At 44.7% G+C, this 21,955-nt stretch overlaps 1 protein-coding gene across 1 annotated transcript in view; it reads left to right on the forward strand.

Moving 5' to 3' along the window:
* LOC147668662 (transmembrane protein 131-like) overlaps positions 1-21,955 on the forward strand; it is a gene marked incomplete at its 3' end in the record, with an annotated part of 812,034 nt that overhangs the window by 580,687 nt on the left and 209,392 nt on the right. Inside the window, exon 13 of the mRNA XM_086948537.1 lies at positions 21,758-21,866. Within this exon, the coding sequence (XP_086804663.1) occupies positions 21,758-21,866 (109 nt within the window). The remainder of the gene's footprint in view (positions 1-21,757; positions 21,867-21,955) is intronic.

A 21,955-nucleotide genomic window follows, 5' to 3' on the forward strand; every position in this document is an offset into this window, starting at 1 on the left:
TCGTCCTAGAGTAACACCCTCTTCTCCTATTCCTCACAATAGGCCAAATATTCCTACACCTTCCACACCAAGACCAGCTACACCTCAGTCAGATGTAGACAGTGATCTAGGGGAGGGAGAACCTCAAGGGGATGACGAAACTATCCCAGATGAGGAGGATCCATGGGAAAATTATGATGTAGGGTCAGATGAGGACAACGACCCAGAGCTATAGCCCTCAAAGCCTTCACCACCTGATGATAACACAGGTTTTGTGCAGCTCATTAATAGGGCAGCAAAATACCATAAGGTAGATATACATACAGAACCTCAAATAGAGGATTTCTTGTTAGAGACTCTACCTAATGCACAGAGAACATCCGGTACTCTTCCTATGTTGAAAGGTCTTCTTACTCACACAGATGAGATATTCGAAAACCCAGTGAGAGCCAGGGTGTTAAACCCAAGAATTGATAAAAAATACAAAGCGGCTCCAAAGGACCCAATATTTATTAGAGGGCATGTACCGCTAGACTCGCTGGTGGTCTCAAACGCTCGTAAAAGAGCAAACTCATTATCTACAGGAGAGGCTCCTCCACCAGATAAAGAGTCAAAGTTAATAGATGCATCAGGTAAAAGAGTAGCATCACAGGCAGCGAATAGCTGGCGTATAGCCAATACACAAGCACTACTCGCACGTTACGACAGGGCACATTACGATGAGTTAGAAAAACTTCTTACACATCTCCCAAAAGAACATCAGAAGAAGGCAGACCAATTAATACAGGAAGGTAAAATAATAACAAATACTTCCATTAAATGTGCATTAGACGCAGCAGACACTGCAGCAAGATCGATTAACACTAGTGTCATGCTAAGAAGGCACGCATGGCTTAGAATCTCAGGATTCAAACAAGAGGTACAAACAGCCCTACTGAACAAACCATTTGATCAGAAGACATTGTTTGGTTCAAGCACAGACGAGACATTAGAGAAAATGAAGAAAGATACGGAAACGGCTAAGTCAATGGGAGCATTGCAACAGCCAACACACAGAGGTTCCTTTCGTAGATCCACCTATAGAGGGGGCTCAAAGAACACAGGAACGAATCAGCAATCCACATCTTTCACACCAACATCACCCAAAGGTAATTCAAGAGGCAGTTACAGAGGTAACAACAATAAGGGAAGAGGCCGCGGAAATAATAACCGCAACGCCTCAACACCAAAACAGTGACTTCATAGAACTCCCCCCAGACCACATAACACCGGTCGGGGGACGTCTATCACAGTTCCTACCTGTCTGGGAAAACATCACGTCAGACAAGTGGGTGAGACAAATTATCCAACATGGTTATTGCCTAGAACTCACAGATACCCCACCAAACATCCCCCCCAAACAGCGTCCAATGAGTCAGGATCATCTGACATTGTTAAGAGAAGAAGTGCTAGTACTTCTACAAAAGTATGCAATAGAGAAGGTCCCAAAAGATCAACAGGGCACAGGAGTATACTCTCTATACTTCCTGATCCCCAAAAAGGACGGGTCCCTACGACCAATATTAGACCTCAGACCTCTCAATGCTTACATAAATTCGGAGCACTTCCACATGGTCACGCTCCAACAAGTACTCCCTTTACTGAAGAAAGGGGACTTTCTTTCTACACTGGATCTAAAAGACGCTTACTTTCATATCCCAATTCACAAAGCCCACAGAAAATACCTAAGGTTTGTGTTAGAAGGACAACACTATCAGTTCAAAGTCCTTCCATTCGGTGTCACAACAGCACCGAGAGTTTTCACAAAATGCCTAGCTGTGGTGGCAGCACACCTGAGAAGACAACAAATACATGTCTTCCCATACTTGGACGATTGGCTAATAAAGGCCAAGTCAAAGGAAGAATGTCTTCACAACACACAGAAGACAATTCAATTGCTGCACCACCTAGGGTTCACGGTGAACTACAAAAAATCACACCTGCAACCAAACAAGATTCAGCAATACCTGGGGGCTACAGTAGACACAGAAAAGGCAATAGCATACCCCAACCCAATCAGAGTACAGACAATGGTCGGGTTAATACAAAGATTTCAACCACAACACTCACTACCAGCACGAGTGTTTATGCAACTATTAGGCATGATGTCCTCCTGCATACTGCTAATACCACATGCCAGACTACAAATGCGCCCACTACAAGAGTGTCTAGCGACACAGTGGAATCAGGCTCAAGGTCAGATTACAGATCTGGTGTTGGTAGACGACCGGACGTATCGCTCTCTGAAGTGGTGGAACACAGAAAACATTTCCAAGGGACGGTCGTTCCTAGAGCCAATTCCACAAGTGATAATACCAGCGGACGCATCGCTCTCCGGATGGGGAGCGCATATGGACAGATACACAGTACAGGGGAAGTGGAGTGTGCAGCAAAAGAAACTGCACATCAACTACCTAGAGCTATTAGCAATATTTCTAGCACTAAAAGCTTTCCAAATGCAAATAACAGGCAAAGCAGTCCTGATCAGAACAGACAACATGACTGCAATGTATTATATTCAAAAACAGGGGGGGACACACTCTCTCCAACTGTCCAGACTAGCACAGGACATATGGAGATGGGCCATTCCTCAAAAGATCTACCTGTTAGCGGAACACCTACCAGGAGTTCAAAACCAAATAGCAGACATCCTAAGCAGACAGTCAGAACAAGTACACGAATGGGAGCTGCACGACCAAATACTACAGCCATTCTTCCAAAAATGGGGGCAACCAGAGATAGATCTGTTTGCCAATCATCAGAACGCAAAATGCAAAGAATTCGCATCCAGGTACCAACACCAAAGGTCCCAGGGCAATGCACTGTGGATAAATTGGTCCAACAGATTTGCTTACGCGTTCCCTCCTCTACCACTAATTCCATTACTGGTTCGGAAACTGCAGCAACATTCAATGACAATGATACTAGTGGCACCCACGTGGGCAAGACAGCCGTGGTTCACCACACTGCTACAACTCTCACAAGTACCACATCAAAAGCTAAGGTTATTACCCATGCATCTTACACAGAACCATGGAGAAATAATGCACCCAGATCCCAAACAACTGAACCTAGCGATCTGGCTCCTGAGGTCATAGAGTTTGGATATTTAGATTTACCACCAGAATGCATGGAAATCATTAAACAAGCAAGACGTCCTACCACCAGAGCATGCTATGCAGCAAAATGGAAGAGGTTTGCTATACACTGTAACAGTAAGCACATCAACCCCCTGGACGCATCCACTAAACAAATCATTTGCTATTTGTTACACTTACAGCAATGTAACCTAGCATATACCTCTATCAGAGTTCATCTAGCAGCCATAGCGGCATACCTACAAAACAGACAACATCTGTCACTGTTCAAAGTACCAGCAATTAAAGCTTTCATGGAAGGACTCAAAAGAGTCATTCCACCAAGAAGACCACCTTCCCCAGTCTGGAATCTCAACATAGTGCTTACCAGACTAATGGGGCCACCATTTGAACCTATGCATAGGTGTGAAATACAATTCCTCACATGGAAGGTAGCCTTCCTCATAGCTATCACGTCACTTAGAAGAGTAAGTGAACTGCAGGCTTTTACGATTCAAGAACCATTTATGCAGCTACACCAAAATAAAGTGGTTCTTAGAACAAACCCAAAATTCTTACCGAAGGTTATTTCAGCATTCCACATCAATCAGTCAGTGGAATTACCGGTTTTCTTTCCAAAACCAGAAACAGTAGCTGAAAGAGCCCTACATACACTGGATGTTAGAAGGGCCATATTGTACTATATAGAAAGAACACAAGCTTTCAGAAAGACAAAACAGCTATTTGTTGCGTTTTCTCCCACACATAAAGGCAATCCCATCTCCAAAGCGGGCATTGCCAGATGGATTGTAAAATGCATCCAAATATGCTACTTAAAGGCAAAGAGAACATTAACTGTTCCTCCTAGAGCTCACTCTACACGTCAACTAGGAGCATCTATGGCATTTCTGGGAAACATTCCACTAGATGACATATGCAAAGCGGCTACCTGGGTTACACCGCACACCTTCACAAAACACTATTGTGTAGATGTGCACACAACACAACAAGCTAGAGTGGGACAAGCAGTATTAAAAACATTGTTTCAGACAGTTGCAACAGACACGGGCGACCACCGCCAGGGAGAGAACTGCTATATAGTCTATTCATAATGTACCATCTGCAGCCCATATGCCTCGAACGGAATATGCTACTTACAAGTATGCATCTGTTCTTGGCATAGAGGGCTGCAGAGTGGTACATGCCCTCCCAGCCTCCCCGGAAACCTGTGTCTGTTCCAACATTATCTTATTTAGATACACTTACATGGGCACTCTTATCTGTATTCTACTATACTACTCCATCTAACCCTACTATGGCAAAACAATCTAAGGATGGAGCCGATGCCCATGCGCACTACCAACCAAGGGAGGAGTCACCAAGAGACAAAAGACTCTCCAAGAGAAAAACAAAGTGCAATCATCCGAGCCTAACACCAGATGGCGATCTATTCATAATGTACCACTCTGCAGCCCTCTATGCCAAGAACAGATGCATACTTGTAAGTAGCATATTCCTTCCTAGGAGTCAGACTGGATCCAGAAGCCTTTTCTTTAAGCAATACCCCTGCGTGCTGGTATGTGACGTCAGTCGGATCCACGTGACTCCGTCTGCATAGTCTGCGCCAGAAGTGACGCTGGTGCCACCTTTATATGCGCCACCTTGGCGCATTGACTTCGATTCTTTTCTTTCCGCGCCAGTCAAGTGGTGATCCATGAAGAGAGCTACCCTCTGTCACTTTTTGAAATACTTTTTTTCTACTTTTGTGAACCACATTTTGGTATGTGTTTTTTTCTCATGTCTAGGTAGACTTCTGGGTTCAAACCGTCTGGCGCCTGTCTCCGCGCCATGTCAGTGACTGACCTGCACCTGCTTTGCCTGTGGTGCCTGGAGCGCAACCAGGACTCGCAGTCGCGCTCCAACTGCCGGGCCATGCCTCTGAAGACTTTGATGGAGTGTCCCTAAAGCTGCTTGCGGCCCGGCAGTCAAGACAACGGTGAGTGACTCCTAGGAGATCTCGTTCTCGGTCCCGGTCAAGAGGAAGGACCAGGCGTCGCTCCAGGAGTTTCCAGGTCCTCTTTGTCCAAATCATCGGTACACTCCGGTAAGAGGCACAAAAAGCACAAAGGTAAAGCGTCTCCCCATCCCTGGTCGATGTGACGGAAGAGACCTGCGCCTGAGTCAGCTCTGTGCCTCCCCAATTTTCCAGGAGGCGGAGCGACCCCCACCCAATTTAAAAAGTTTTAGGAGGTCATGTGCTTCTATTTTTGGGTGGCAAAAACCCTACCGGTGCTCCATTGGGTTCTGCACCGGCGACTCCGGCCCCGACATCCCCCTATGGATGGGAATGGATCAGGTCCAGGGCTTGTTGTGCCGTTGGGACCTTCACCAATGTTCCCACTGCCGCTGGTGCCTCCCAGCGGTGCCAGCCCCATTTTGATCCCAGGCGACCAGGAGCCGGTACCTCGTCTACCAACACCAATACCAGTGCCAACAGAACCTCCAGGTCCTAGGTCGTTTCCTGATCACTATTCTGAGGTGCTAGGATTGAGAGATGATTGGGAGGGTTGCTGGACCCTCTACAGACCATCCTCATCAGGAAAAAGACTGGTATGAAGAATTGAGCAAGGTCAGTGCCTTTACACGTCTCCAGATTCTGGCATGCTTTCTCCTCCTACTGTGGCTACGGAGGAGGGAGCGTCATGTGCTTTGGTATTGCGAAAGGCAGCTGAAGTACTAGACCTTCAGCTCCCTTCCGTGGTAGTCTAGACTAATATCTTGATGGAGGTTCTGCACCTGGTGTCTCTTGTTCGTAACCCTTGCTGCCCGTTAATGAGTCCCTTGCAGATATCCTACTGGGAACCTGGCCCAAACCCAGCATTGGCTCCTATGAATAGGACAATTGCCTGCTGCCACCACTCAAACTTCCTCACACCCACCCTACCACAGAGAGCTTGGTGGTCCAAGCCTCTACCTCCAATGAATGAATGATGCAGCATTTATGAATGAATGAATGAGGCACGCGCTCTAGTTCCCTCTACTGGCTCGCCCACCGCAGCTTTAAAATCAGCTGATGGGGCTGACGCGCGTAGAGGGCGCGCCAGAGTCTTGCCAAAGGCAAGCACGTCTGCGCCCGGCCGCGCCCAGGGGCCAGAACTCCTGCCCGCCCGCTGACTTATGCAGCGGAAACATTACGGTCCCTTAGTATGGGTCAGTATATTTTGGAGGCTAATGTGCCGGCGAGGCTGTTGACTGAAAACCTACTGAGAACTAACAGTATGGAGGCGGGGGCTAGCCCTTCTCATTTGTGGATTTAGGAAAAGACCTATGCCCCTACAGCATGGGGTTTGAAGGTAGCTGTGCTTAATACTCGTTCTCTACAAAAGCACCATCTTAAGGTTTTTTCCCTGCTGCAAGATGGGGACATCAACATCTTAGCGCTCACAGAAACCTGGCTAGGGGATATGTCAGCCCCAGAAATTGTCGCAGCACTTCCAATAGAATTTGATGCTTTCTGGCAAAATAGACTGGGGGATACTAGGGTGGGGTGGGGGGGGGGGTGTCATTCCTTTTTTAAAAAAAAAGCCTTATGGTCACTAAAATAATGGCAGAAGTCTGCGACAATGCAGATATCTTGGGTGTAAAAATCTCCTTTAAATCCTCTTGCATTGCACTCTTGGTAGTCTATCAGCCCCCAAGAACTACCCCTAACTTTAATGAGCTCTTTTTTGAACTTATCACTGACCTATGTTCTAGATACAACCGTCTTTTAGTAGTGGGGGACTTCAACTACCATTGGGACAAGAGACAGAGAGAATCAGCAGCAGGTCTCTTTGAGACCGCCATGCTCTCGATGGACCTTTAGCAAGTGGTTAACATTCCTACCCATGTAAAGGGCCACACTCTTGACCTCATTTGGACCAAACTGCCTTGGGCACAGATAACTTACATCAGGCCCTGTGCCTGGTGCGCTGTTGAGATGCTTGGTCCCAAGTGATAGGCAATTACCGCAGCCCCCACCTCTGTGGAGGAAGGTAAGAATCTGGAAAAATATTGAGGCAGATCACCTCATAGCTACCCTGCACTCAAATTCATCCCTTAGTCCGGAAAGGGCTAATCTAGACTACGAAAGTGAAACCTTATTGACCCAATTACAGCAGGCCATTGACATAGCGGCACCAGAATGAAAAGAAAAGGTCAGAGACGAGGGAAAGGGGGCTCCATGGTTCAATGAACCACTAAGGGAAAAGAAACAACTCCTCCGTCAAACCAAGAGGCGGTGGTGACAAAGCTACGAGTCAGTAGAGCTAAATGCCTACAAAACCCTTCTCGCTACATACAAAATAGCTATCTTAGTGAGGAAAGCAGAGTATTATGAGGGAAGGATTGCTCTGGCAGGGAATAAACAGAAAGAGACCTTTGCCATTCTGAAGGAGCCGAGTCAAAAAGCCGAGAAGAAATCTACAATCGCTTCTTTAGATTGTGATGTCTTTCAGGCTTTACTTCAGAAAGTCAAGGACATCATCGCAGAAATTGCTAGAACCCCCACTGATCCCAGTTCCCTTGACCAGACCAGCTCCCTTCCCTGCCTTAATAGTCAGCTGTCTAAATTCTCCAATCTTGACTCGGCCACTTTGGTATCATTTGCAAATCATACAAAATCAGGCTCACGATCAGATCCTTGCCCTCCGAAGATTTTTCAAATGGCCCTGCCAGGCCTGGAGCAGCAGGTCCTGGGACTACTCAATAATTCTCTGGATCTGGGTTATCTACCAACAAATCTCAAAGAAGCCAGGGTCACCCCTTTGCTGAAAAAATCTGGTGCGGATACCCTGATCTTAAAGAACTATAGGCTCATATCTCAGCCCCCCTTTTTAGCCAAGATGTTGTAACAGCACGTACTAAAGATACTTTCAAGATATCTTGAGGACCTTTAGCAACTCCATGCTAGGCAGGCGGGCTTCAGAGCTCATCATAGCACAGATTAGTGATGGTGTCCGTCTTGGACGAGCTCAGAGTTAGGGACGACAGCAAACAGCCGAGTGCCCTGATTTTATTAGATCTGTCAGCGGCATTCGACACGGTCAGCCATAACATACAGCTGAACCGTCTCACCAATCTGGGTATAAATGGGCAAGCACATCAATGGCTAAAGTAATTTCTGTCTGGCCGTACACAGAGTTCAGCTGGGCGAGCAGTTATCGGATCTGGGCTCCCTGACCTGCGGAGTACCCCAGGGCTCTGCACCATCTCCTCTCCTATTTAATAGCTATATGCAACCCCTGGTGGAGACTCTGGCTCGCATGGATTGTCAGGTCTTTAATTATGCCAATGATACCCAACTTCTTATCCGGCTTAATAACTCCTGTCAGGCTCAGGAGTTTGCAAAAAACCTGCTCAGGTTCACTGTAAATTGGATGACAGCCAATTCATTGAAAATAAATCCGGATAAAACCAAAGTGCTTGTCATTCCATTGAGAAATAGCCCAAAGTGTGATCTCTTTTGGCCTCCCGAACTAGGAGTAGTCCCGGTCGTAAAAAGCCTGGGGCTGAAAATCAATTCTGAACTGTCTGTCTTGTCAGGTTACCACTGTAGTAGGAACCTGTACGGGCCAACTCAGGCAGCTACGGAAACTTGCTCTTCTTCTGTCAACATCCTCATTGCAGTCAATTGTCCCTGCCACTGTCATCTCTAGGCTGGATTACGGGAACGCCCTTTACATTGGCCTTCCCCAGAAGCTCCTCAGGCGACTACGGGTAATACAGAATGATCCGGCTAGGCTCATCTTTAGACTCCCTAGAAAGACACGAGCCACCCCTCTGTTACATGAATTCCTCTGGCTGCCTCTTAAACAGAGATCGCAGTTTAAGGGTGAGGCACCCAAGTATATAAAAGATCTCTTAATGAAGTATATTCCCGGCCGGGCTTTGCGATTATATGAGGCCTGCAGGTTAGCTTCCCCCAGGTACATCTCCAAATCTACAGGGGGTAGAGCGTTTTCTGCATTTGCTCATCTTCAGGAAGCTTTTAAAAACTCACCTATTTAGAGAGGCTCTAACAACTACGTAATTTCCTGCCACCATTGCTGCCTTGACATTTCTGCCCTAGTGACTTGCTCACTCTGCTCTGGAAGCGCTTAGAGACCTGATGGTAATTTGCACTATATAAAAGTCATTAAACATAACATAATATAACATTTATAAAGCGCATAGCTACCTGTAGGCATCCCAGCGCTGGAAATAACTGAAGCTTCAGCGAATCACTTGGGGAAGAGCCATGTTTTCAGCATCTTGCGGAAGGCCAGGTGATTGGGTTCCCTTTGTAGCTGAAGAGGAAGGGAGTTCCAAAGTTTGGCAGCATTACATGAGAATAGCCGACCACCACTTCTAACACTCTTAATTCTGGGGCTGACTGCTAGGTGCATATCCGAGCATAGTTGCCTGTTAGCTCGATAGGGCTTGACCATTGAGGAGATAATCTCTGGTCTTTTCCCTCCTATCAGCTTATAGGTAATGCATAAGGCCTTAAAATGGACTCTCTCCCGGATGGGGAGACAATGGAGAGCTTTAATGCCTTTTTTTTTTTGCAGACTGCCGATTCTGAGTCCCCATGAGGATCCTTGCTGCGCACTTCAGTACTGTTTAAAGTTTGGCGAGGACTGAACTCGGGGCTCCAAGGTATGAGGCGTTGCAGAAGGCCAGGTGTGAAAGAATAGGCTGAATAAACAAATAGGGTCAAAAGGGCATATTTATTGACCAAGCATTGCTATCATCCCTAATGATTTACACAAACTAATACTTAGGATAACAATGGGTCAGCAAGTAGAACTATCCAGAAAAAACGGTGTTGTCTAAAGGATACAATCACGAAATCCACAGAGAAAAATTCGTGGTGGAAATGATTCCCATCAGATTCCCATCCTGTGCCGCCCCACATCATTTGGGGTCCTTCACCCGAAGGAAGTGGTGTTCATCCACTATGGATTAGGTAGACTGTAGCCTAATTTGATAGAAGGGATCTCTGGTGTAGCAGCGAGATTGAATGGCATCAGGGGGTAAACTGACTAGCAGTGCAAAATATTTTTTGTGATAAAGTAACAGTGCTGAGTGCAAAATGGTTAGTTAAGATTGGGTTGTGGAAGTGGAACAAACGATTTTAATGGAATCCTATCCACACCCAAGGCTAAAAACAGTGCAAAGTAGTGTTAAACAAATAACTATTGAGATGGATTGTAGGTCGACATGTTTCTGCAGTGGATATAGAGTCAAAGGATCTCCTCCTGCTTCATCAGGACCTTAAGATAATGCTACTGCTTAATGTGAAGAAGTGAAATAAACTATATTACCTGGAATTCGCCCGTAAAGATGATCCAGATTGGTCACAAAATCACAGCGAACGAAAAAACAAAAAGACACACAGATTTTAGAGAAAGTTTACAAAACAGACACATTATGTGATTTATTACATTTGCCAGTTATTTTTTCTGGTCAGTTGATTCTATTTAGTAATCGATTCTGTAGTCATAATAATATTAGACAAAGAACAAAGGGTATAATTATGTCCACTCACCCAAATTATGGGGAAAACACGCCCCACCTCACCTGGCTACAGCTCAGGTAAAACGGAGCACCGCTCTATGGGAGGGAAAGAGGTAAGTAAAATGAAGGAAGGACCAAGTAGCTGTTTCAATTACAGCAAACATGGTGTCAAATGTATTCAATTGGGTAATATTGTGTATATACCCAATTAAAGTTGTTAAGCGTTATGATCGCATATAGTGTAGTAACATGCATTAAAACATTTCTGAACAGTATGCCCTGTTAGTCTATACATCATCGTGGTGCTGACAGTAACGAACCTTTAAATTATTGGTTCGTTCGGGGCATTTCTGTATGTTAGAAATCTTTATTGTATTCAGACAACAACCGCAACCAGCCCTGTTTCTTTAAACACTGCTGTATGCTTGCTCCTTATGGGGCAACCAACGGCAAACAGACGGATTGTTGGAAATCCGGTTTGTTCGTGCGAGGCATATGTTAGACTCTCTCTCACACCGAGGCGCCAACCATAGCCAGTGAACGTGAGGCTCATGATAAATAGGAGTGCAGAGATCACATAAAGTTATTGCGTTGTTCTCCACCCCTTATCTCAGTCCCGTGTCACGGACTGACTCAAAGGCCCTAGGCGGGACACTGGTTACAAGCTTATTACCGGAGATGCACTTGTCAACAATAAAATGCAATTTGCAATACGGCGGTCTCCATGCCGGCTGGGCGGGACGCTGGTTAAAAGCTCTTTACCGTACTCATCAGCAATAAGTGCAATTTGTAATTCGGTCGTCCCCATGGCTGGCTTACCTGTCCGTCGGTACTCCGGACATCCGTCTAGGCTGTCTTGGAGGGAGGTACCTGGACGGACAGGAAGCGGCCATTAAACACCGTGGTTGCGTGCAGTGATGTCACGTGATTGTGCGTGGAAGCGTCAGGGTATGATGGGATTTGTAGTTTGTTTATACGGGCGATACGATAAACAAATTATTCCAACTATACAGAGAGCCTTCTTAGATTTTAAAGAAGGGCTCGATATCGCGCACAATCGTGTCGAGTGTATTTAAAGGGTATAACACTATGATGCTGGATAAAAAGAAAATACACGTCAAATGTGGCTATATTTCCGGGTGCGGGTCAATGTGATGTAAGACATTGTCAGTGGTATTAAGCGGTGTTCGCCAAACCAGATGATATGTATAGGCGATTTCTTACAAAAAATTATTTTTACCAAAAGATTATTTTAGATCCCGTTAGTAATGTTAAAGAACATTACATCAGACTCTATACTGTATTGGCGGAAAACCCAGTGAATGCCAGACTTAGAGAATTGATATGAGATGGCCCCAGATACTATTTTCATATATGAATGCTGGATATTATCTTGTCAAACTATATCTTTTTGGTCAATGTAAGTTGTCCCATTTGTAATCAAGGATAATGTCTCCATATTTCAGTTTGGGATGTTATCTTAATCAAGCTGTATATTTTAGCTGTAAAGGATGTTAGTGGTTTGTCATGGTGACGTGTTCTATGTAGTAAGGTTACGACATCCACGGGATGTCATCATTCAATCCCGTTTTATCAGTCTGCAACTTATACACCCATCTTTGTTCTCATTTAAAGAGGAATGTACTTTTGTCCGAGATATGGGCGGGGATCACGGGTTGTTCCAGGACGGTCCAGCGTAAGTCTGTGGGTAGGTGGTGAGCTTGTATAAAGTGATTGGTGAGTCTGGTCGCTTGTTTATTGCACCGTATCGAGCTCTTGTGTTCGGATAGTCTTAACTTCACTTTACGAGTGGTCATGCCCACATACCTCTTATTGCATGGACAACTGATTAAGTAGATGAGATTCGCACTATTGCAATTTGTGAACCTGCGTTGCTCCCATGGTCGTTCGGTACCAATGTCTATAGTTGTGGACCTTGATGTTTGGGGGCACGCCACACATTGGCCACAAGGATGATGGCCTGTAACTGCAGGCATGTCCCAAAGGGTGCCTACAGATCTAGGGATCTCACTCCTTGGTCTCGTATGGACCAACTTGTCCTTCAAATTTTGCAAAAAGCGGGGGGCAGTGTGTCTTTGCCAGTATTAAGAATGCCCCAGTATCTCTTAATGATTTTAGTAATCTGGTTGGATAGCATACTGAAGGTACTGACGCATGTCATGCGTTCTGTCTTGGGTTTAGGAGGCAGGACTTCTAGTAAGCTAGCTCTGTTGTTGTTGGCGGCTCGTTTTTTCGATTGTTGGATCAATCTTTTAGGGTATTCTTTGTTTGCCAGATCTTGTGCCAGAGATTTAGCATGTGTCTCAAATGATGTGCGAGTTGAGAAATTTCTTTGTATGCGTAAAAATTGCCCGTAGGGCAGGTTATCACGCAAAGACTTTGGATGACTGCTATTGTAGTTAAGCAAAGAATTGCGCGCCATTGGTTTGCGATAGAGTTCCGAAACCAGACCGGTAGATGTGCCTGAAATGAGTAAATCCAAAAAGGCCAGTCTATGGACATCATATTCCATAGTGAACTTAAGGAATTGGTTTCTCTGATTAAGCCATTCATGGAACTCTTTCAGCTGCATCTCGGTACCACGCCACCCGACGAAAATGTCGTCTATGTAGCGTTTCCATGTTCGCAGACACCTGAGATGGGGGTTGGTGTCTGCGAACACGTGCTCCTGTTCAAAGTGTTGCACGTACAGATTAGCGAGACTAGGGGCAAAAACGCTGCCCATAGTAGTCCCGCTAATCTGCAAGTAGAGGGAGTCTTCAAAACAAAAAAAATTCTCTGTCATTGCAAGAGTGGCCAGTGTTATAATCAATCTGACAGGTGTTATAGAATTCAATTCCCTGGCTGTCAACAGTGCCTCTACAACCTCCAGTGTCTCAGTTTGTGGTATAGACGTATACAAACTCTCAACGTCAAATGACACCAAGATGTCAGTCTGTGTATTGAACTCAATATTAGGCAGTAGCCTGAGGACATCTTTGGTGTCCATTAAAAACATTGGCATTTCTCGTACCACGGGTTGAAAGAAAACATCGACAAAGGTCGATAGGTTCGAGGAGTGAACCTATCCCAGATATTATGGGGCGTCCCGGAGGGGGGGCGTTGAGTCTTGTGGATTTTCGGTAATTGGTAAAAGTATGGTGTTTTTGGATTAGGTGTTCGAAGGTATTGTCCTAACTTTGGGGTAATCCATCCTTCCGTAAGTGCCTCTTCGACAATATGCCCAATTGCATTCGTCAATCTCTCTGCCTAGACAGATGTCCGGAGTACCGACGAACAGGTAAGCCAGCCATGGGGACCACCGAATTACAAATTGCACTTATTGCTGATGAGTGTATCTCCGGTAAAGAGCTTTTAACCAGTGTCCCGCCTAGGGCCTTTGAGTCAGTCCGTGACACGGGACTGAGATAAGGGGTGGAGAACAACGCAATAACTTTATGTGTTCTCTGCGCTCCTATTTATCATGAGCCTCACGTTCACTGGCTATGGTTGGCGCCTCGGTGTGAGAGAGAGTCTAACATATGCCTCGCACGAACAAACCGGATTTCCAGCAATCCGTCTGTTTGCCGTTGGTTGCCCCATAAGGAGCAAGCATACAGCAGTGTTTAAAGAAACAGGGCTGGTTATGGTTGTTGTCTGAATACGATAAAGATTTCTAACATACAGAAATGCCCCGAACGAACCAATAATTTAAAGGTTCGTTACTGTCAGCACCACGATGATGTATAGACTAACAGGGCATACTGTTCAGAAATGTTTTAATGCATGTTACTACACTATATGCAATCATAACGCTTAACAACTTTAATTGGGTATATACACAATATTACCCAATTGAATAAATTTGACACCGTGTTTGTTGTAATTGAAACAGCTACTTAGTCCTTCCTTCATTTTACTTACCTCTTTCCCTCCCATAGAGCGGTGCTCCGTTTTCCCTGAGCTGTAGCCAGGTGAGGTGGGGCGTGTTTTCCCCATAATTTGGGTGAGTGGACATAATTATACCCTTTGTTCTTTGTCTAATATTATTATGACTACAGAATCGATTACTAAATAGAATCAACTGACCAGAAAAAATAACTGGCAAATGTAATAAATCACATAATGTGTCTGTTTTGTAAACTTTCTCTAATATCTGTGTGTCTTTTTGTTTTTTCGTTCGCTGTGATTTTGTGACCAATCTGGATCATCTTTACGGGCGAATTCCAGGTGATATAGTTTATTTCACTTCTTCACATTAAGCAGTAGCATTATCTTAAGGTCCTGATGAAGCAGGAGGAGATCCTTTGACTCTATATCCACTGCAGAAACATGTCGACCTACAATCCATCTCAATAGTTATTTGTTTAACACTACTTTGCACTGTTTTTAGCCTTGGGTGTGGATAGGATTCCATTAAAATCGTTTGTTCCACTTCCACAACCCAATCTTAACTAACCATTTTGCACTCAGCACTGTTACTTTATCACAAAAAATATTTTGCACTGCTAGTCAGTTTACCCCCTGATGCCATTCAATCTCGCTGCTACACCAGAGATCCCTTCTATCAAATTAGGCTACAGTCTACCTAATCCATAGTGGATGAACACCACTTCCTTCGGGTGAAGGATCCCAAATGATGTAGGGCGGCACAGGATGGGAATCTGATGGGAATCATTTCCACCACGAATTATTCTCTGTGGATTTCGTGATTGTATCCTTTAGACAACAGTTTTTTCTGGATAGTTCTACTTGCTGACCCATTGTTATCCTAAGTATTGTTTTGTGAAAGAATAGGCACCTGGACCACAAGCTTTCTTGCCTGATTGGGGAGCAGAGGAAGCACTTTACGAAGCATCCTTATGATGCCAAAGCAAGAAGCCACCACCTTCTAGCCTGGACTTTAAAGCTGAGATATTAGTCCAGTAAGAAGCCCTGGCTTTTTATTTCTGACTTGGGCACAGGTGCTGAGCCCATCGAGGCTGGCCACATAGTATCGGTCTTAAAAAGAGAAGGGTTGCCAAGGAGCGTAAGCTTGGTTTTGTCACCATTTAATTTTAGATAAGTGTTTCATCCACTTGGTTACTTCTTCAAGGCAGGTACAGAGGCAGGTGGAGGCCCTATCTGAGTGGTCAAGTGCAACAACCAGTTGGGTGTCATCAGCATAGGTCACAATGTGCACCCCATAGGGAAGAACAATGTCCAAAAGGGGGTCCGTGTAGGGGGTAAAAAGAGTGGGACTCAGGGAGGATTCCTGTGGAACCCTGCTGTTGGGGGGGCCAGGATTTAAAAGTGGCCTCACCCTCGAACACCTGAAAAGATTTTCCCTCCAAGAAAGATTGCTGCCAGGTTAAGGCTACTCCAGACACACCCAGATTTCTTAGTCGTTGGATCAGAATGGGGTAGTTGACCGGGTCAAAGGCCGCGCTGTGATCTAAAAGAATCACAGTAGAGGAGCCTCCTGCATCGAGAATTTTTCTAGAATCTTCCACAACTGCTAATGGAGCCGTTTCTGTGCCTTGGCAGGGGTGAAAGCCGGTTTGAGAGGGATGAAGAAGATTATTGGATTCCAGGTGAGTAGCCAGCGCTGAGGTTACCTGTTTCTCCAGGTTTTTGCTAGTTCCTGGGAGGAGCCAAGGTGATGGCGGGGGTTGCAGCTCATCTGTGCAAATCAGGTGTACCAGTTTTCTCCTATCTAGACAACTGGTTGCTGAAGATGAGCTCCCCGAGCCCACCGCAGGCTGCCGCCTCCCACCTCCAGACTAGGTCAAATCTCCTGCATTCACTGGAGTTTTCTGTCAATGTGCCGAAGTCACACCTGATTCCATCAGACACTCCCTTTCATCAGGGCCGTTCTGGGTACAGCTCCGTTTCAGGCTTATTGTCTCAGGCTGTGATACCGATGTTTCAGCCTCTGTCCTGGATTTCGGTGAGAATGACTGAGGCTGCTGGGCATCATGGCTTTCTGCATCCTGCTAGTGACACATGCCAGACAGTGGGACCTGAAGTTTTAGTGGGCACAACATTAGGGTGATCTGTCCAACACGGTCCATATTTTGGAGGGGACTGCACAAGACCTGCAGTGGTGGCTGACAAACCTCTTTTGGGTCAGAGGCTGAGCCCCTTTCCCTTCCCCCAACCAGATCTCACAGTAGTGATAGATGCATCACTTCTGTGATGTGAGGGCTATCTGGGAGAGGTGGAGATCAGAGCACTCTGGTCTTCGGCGAAATCCAGGCTCCAGATCAATATGCTGGAGCTCCAAACAATCCGACTGCATTAAAAAGAAAAAGACCTTCTATCCTCCATCAAGGGTAGGCTAGTGCAGTGGTACTGCAACAAACAGGGCAAAGTGGGGTCGTGGAATCTTTGTCAAGAGGCCCTACATCTCTAGACATGGCTGGAACAGGTCTTACCCCGGGTGGTTCAAGACCTGGCAGGTTCCCGGAATGCCAGGGCGGGCAAATTCAGACATTGTTGTCTAGCGGATCCCGAATGGCGTCGCCATCTGGCTGTGGCCCAAGGTCTTTTTCAGCAATGAGGAGAGCCTTGGTTAGAGGACTCCGCAGAGAACACGCAATGTCAGCAGTTTTGCTCGTTAGAGTTTCCAAGGTGGCTCTTGCTCAGAGATGCTTTTCAACTCTAGTAAAGCTAAGGCCACTGTACACCCATAACACTCCTGCCCAGCGTTCTCAAGAAGATCATGAACGACCGTGCCCTAATCATCCTTGTGGCTCCGGACTGAGCTCAGAGTGGTGTCCAGAGCTTCTACAGATGATCATTGATCCTCTGATCAAGCTGCCCCGATGGGAGGATCTTTTGTCGCAGTAACAGGGGAGGGTCCTCTACCTGAACCGGTCAACTATGTGCCGCCTTCCATGGAGATTAAGCAATAGCAGTTGATAGCTTTCAACCTTCCTCCCAAAGTTTGCAATGTTCTTCTGGCTGCCAGACATACCTCCACCAAGACGGCATACGCCTGGTAGTGGAGGAGATTTGTAATATATTTTCCCAAAAAGTCTATTGATCCTCTTTCTGCTTCCATTTCTGATATTTTGCTTTTTATTTTGTCCCTTGACCAGCAGGGTACTGCTCTGGACACCTTGAAATGGTATATTTCAACTTTGTCTGCCTTTCTGAGGCTGATAGAACAACCTTCCCTGTTTAAGTCACCCATTGTACATAGATTTTTGAACGGTCTTGTACATATGTTCTCTCTTTCATTATGCCTCAGTGGGAACCTAATTTGGTTCTCACTTTCCAAATGTGTGCTCCTTTTGAGCTCCTACATAATTGCCCCTTCCGGCAGTACACCATCAAAACAGCCTTCTGAGTGACAATTACATCTGCCAGGAGGGTGAGGATATTGCAGGCTTTATCGTCAAAACCCACATTTCTGGTGATATTCCCTGACAAATTTGTGCTTCACGATATGGCCTTTTTTCTTCTGAAAGTTGTAACTCCATTTCATGTGGGGCAATCTGTTACCTTGCCCACTTTCTACACTCCTCTGCATCCCTCTAAAGAAGAGGAGCGACTCCACCGCCTGAACCCAAAAATAGCATTGTTCTGCCTTGATCACACAAGACTTCCACCCACTCTTCATGGGGTACGGTGGAGCGAAGAAAGGTTGTGCGGTGCAGAAGAGGACCATCTCCTGGTGCATCTTCATCCGCATCAAAATTTGCTATGTTCTGGCCAAGAAGCATCCTGAAGGCTTAAGGGCTCATTCCACCAGAGCGAAGGCTGCAACCACTGCTTTGTAATGTGGACATCTGTCAGACAGCAATGTGGGCATCCCTGCACACGTTAATCAGGACTGACTGGATACTCATGCCGCAGAGATGGCTATTTTGGCTGCTCAGTCCTGCAGGATTTCCTAGTATAAATTTATCCGCAGTCACTCCTCTGGGAATGGCACTGCTTGAGTATCTATTCAAAGGTAAGGAATTTGCAGCTCTAACAGATGGACTAGTTACTTACCTTCATTAACGTCTTATCTGGTAGAGACATGATCTAGCTGCAGATTCCTTACGGACCCACCCATCCTCCCCTCGGAGAGGTTTCTTGGGTCAGGGCTGTTTTCTTTTTGGGCCCTAGTTTCTAAATCTCTGGGGTGTAAAGGCGTGAAAAGTAGTTAACGTCAATGCGCCGAATTGGCGTCTATATGCGTGACGCGGACGCCACTTATGGCATGGGTGACACCATGCAGAGCCTACCGATGCCACCTACAGATGCGCTGGGGAATTGCTAAAAAGCAAATCTTCCGGATCCAGTCTGGTGCCTGAGAAATCCAAAGTTAAGGACACTGAGGCTAGATCATGTCTCTACCAGATAAGGCGTTACCAAAGGTAAGTAACTTGTCCTTTAAAACTATAGACATAATTGGGATTCAAAATGTTCCTTGACTGTACCTTGCTCACTCCTGCCTGGTTCTGTAACTTGCTAATGCACTGGGCACTTTAATTTAGTGAACCTTAAAATTCACGGCTGTCATCAGCTATGCTTTTTGCACTTGCCTTCCTCATCCTTTTGAATTAGGCTCTGCAATCTGCTAATTAATGTCTTTAAGATCATAGTCACATGGTATTTGTCTGTGCTTTGAATTGCACCTTGTCCATCTTAATTTTAGCTTTGTACTGTAATGCATCTGCTGATGCACTAAGCACTTTATAGTTGTGTGTCTACAAGATCTTGACTATTATTGTCACTGATTATGTATTTGTATTGATTCTTTGACCCTCTATTGCCTCCCCATACATCTCAAAACTATCTCTTAATGTATCAACTATACGAAATAACTAAATGAATCCGGGTCCGAGGAGTTAAACATAAGGATAGCTGGATTTTTACTGTGGTCTTACCTAGAGCAGTGTTTTAGTCTTAATTGTAAGGTTTAATAAAATGAAAAATAAAAGTATTCATTAATTCATTCATACAAAGGTATTGGATACGCCTTATGATAAAGAACCTCTTGTTAATTCCAAAGTACATAAGAGTTTGGAGAAGTTAAACCAAAGCAGTGCAACTGTATGAGCTCAGGTATTGCCTCGCTTGGATTCGAAATTCTAGGGATTTTGGCAAGTTTTCGCCCAGAGTGAAGCCAGGACACTAAGCATCATGATTATTTCCTCCTCAGAAAGTCTTGCCTATCATTGACTTGGTGCAGGCTTTTTATTTCATTTGTTGTCCTGAATAGAGGTTTGTTTGGTGGGCCCCAGATATCCTGCTCTTGTTGAGGGGTTGTATGGTTCATTTCCTGACTGACAACTCCATGAATAAGCGAGTCAGATCTCTTGAATTGCACATTGTGACTGTCTGACTAAAACTGTATCCTGTGAGTTATCCAGAGTAGCATCCCATTAAGAGGGGATGGACAGTGTTCAGCTGGAAGTTTTAAGTAGGCTGAATGTGACTTTCCACAAGTTAGGTTCAAACCAGGAGGAGGCATATATCATATTTGCTTACATCAGGGCTTTGTACTACACTTTGTTTGCCTCCATCACAAACTGTAAGTTACATACATGGATGTGAATGAAAGGTGGTCCCTTGGGGGCATGATCTGGACCTACTCTATAGTTAAACTTTCATCACAATGGTGGTCTGGCAGTGTGATTATGTAGGTGAATTGGAGGACTGGGGACTCTTGATTAAAGCGTAACTACAAGGCCTGCATGTAAGTCTACATGAATGACTATTGAATCACAAAAAGTATTCTTTACATATTGTTTAGGTATATTGGTACTGATGAAGGTTACCTAACCCAATTGGGCAATATGTCTAAGGCTGAAACATGTAGACCAGATCAGCGATACAAAGGCCATTATCTTTCTGCATCCTACACAAGTCTTTTTTAATTTTATCAAGGCGATTTTCATTAAAATGTACTCTTATGGTTACGCCCTAGATAATTTTATTTTGCTTATTCCTAAAATATCAAGAGTTCCGAACACATTTAAGCCCACCCAGATCTACTGTCGTTCTGGGTTACAGGCCCTATGAGAAAGCGCACCACGAGACCCTCGTGAATTGCGCCCTTATAAAACCTTATTCGATTGAACTTGTAAAGGTTAAAAATACCCAGTGTGTATTAGTAAATTAGTAAGAGATGGCCACCCTCGTGAAGCAGTTTTGTCAAATTCAATGATGCCTATCCATGTTCATAGTCAAAGGCAATTCAGTGCTTCTCATTGCTGGGATTTTACAGATTGATGATTCTATCTGACACCTGTGGGGTAGGTAGAAGTGATGACTCTCAAAAAAGAGGGTGGATCCATCAGAAAGAACTGTTAAAAGAAGAGAGCTACATTTTGTAGGTTTCAGAGAGCCCTTTGAAATTTATTGTCCATTTTTGAGTAGTATTTCTGGAAAGTAGTTTTCCAATGCATCCACACTTTGAATATTCTCCTGCATGATTCATGTCTACTTCTGTCCAGAATTCTCCCTTTCCGAAAGCATTACCTCATAAAGACTTCATTTCTACATGCCTGATCCATCCTGACACTGCTGACATTTTTATTTCCTTGAACATTTCCTGCACGGTTCAGTAACTTCTTTGTTCTTATCTGGTCACAACAATCCAGTATTTAGCCTCTGAACCTAAATCTGCTTTAACTAGCATACGGAGTGGGCAGTTGCTAAGGTTAAAAAACATTCTGTTGATGTACAAGTAGGAGGCCAAGCCAGAAGCTGCAACCTTTTGATTCTTCAGTTTGCTCACTATTGGTAGTTTTGGTCTAGTTGCATGACATGTACACTAAGTGATACTACTTACTCATAATGTAATATGCACATTTAAGAATACAGTATTTTAAGTATACAATCGCTCCAACAATTTAATTACTTGATTTTTAACTGTTAATAAAAAGATAGGGGTCTGGTTAAAAAGGGGGAAAGCTAGTGGGCACCATACTTGAATTATGGGGAACGAGTACAACTGTAGAATCTAGGGTGTGTTGTAAGCCCCATTCTCATGAACTATTTCAGAAAAAGAGCTTTTGCAGTATTGAAAGTAGTGTTTCATGTCTATTTTTTACCATCTCCGTGAATAATGTAGTTTATTCAAAAGTTTACAATGATTTGTTATGTTTTTGTGTATTCAGTAACTCCATATTTGTTTCCAGCTTCCAAAGCAAAGAAGGCACCACAGTTCTCTGGTAAAATAATAGTGAAAGCAAAAGAAAAGAGTTACTCAAAACTTGAAATCCCATATCAAGCAGATGTTTTAACTGGGTAAGACCTTTGATTTGTTTTCTTTTTACGGAGTAGGAATTCCTGATTTAGATTCTAATTGCTAGTTTTATCAAAGATGTTCGAAATAA

The sequence above is a fragment of the Lissotriton vulgaris genome, unplaced genomic scaffold (genome assembly GCF_964263255.1).
Source record: "Lissotriton vulgaris unplaced genomic scaffold, aLisVul1.2 SCAFFOLD_700, whole genome shotgun sequence".
Lineage (NCBI taxonomy): Eukaryota > Metazoa > Chordata > Amphibia > Caudata > Salamandridae > Lissotriton > Lissotriton vulgaris.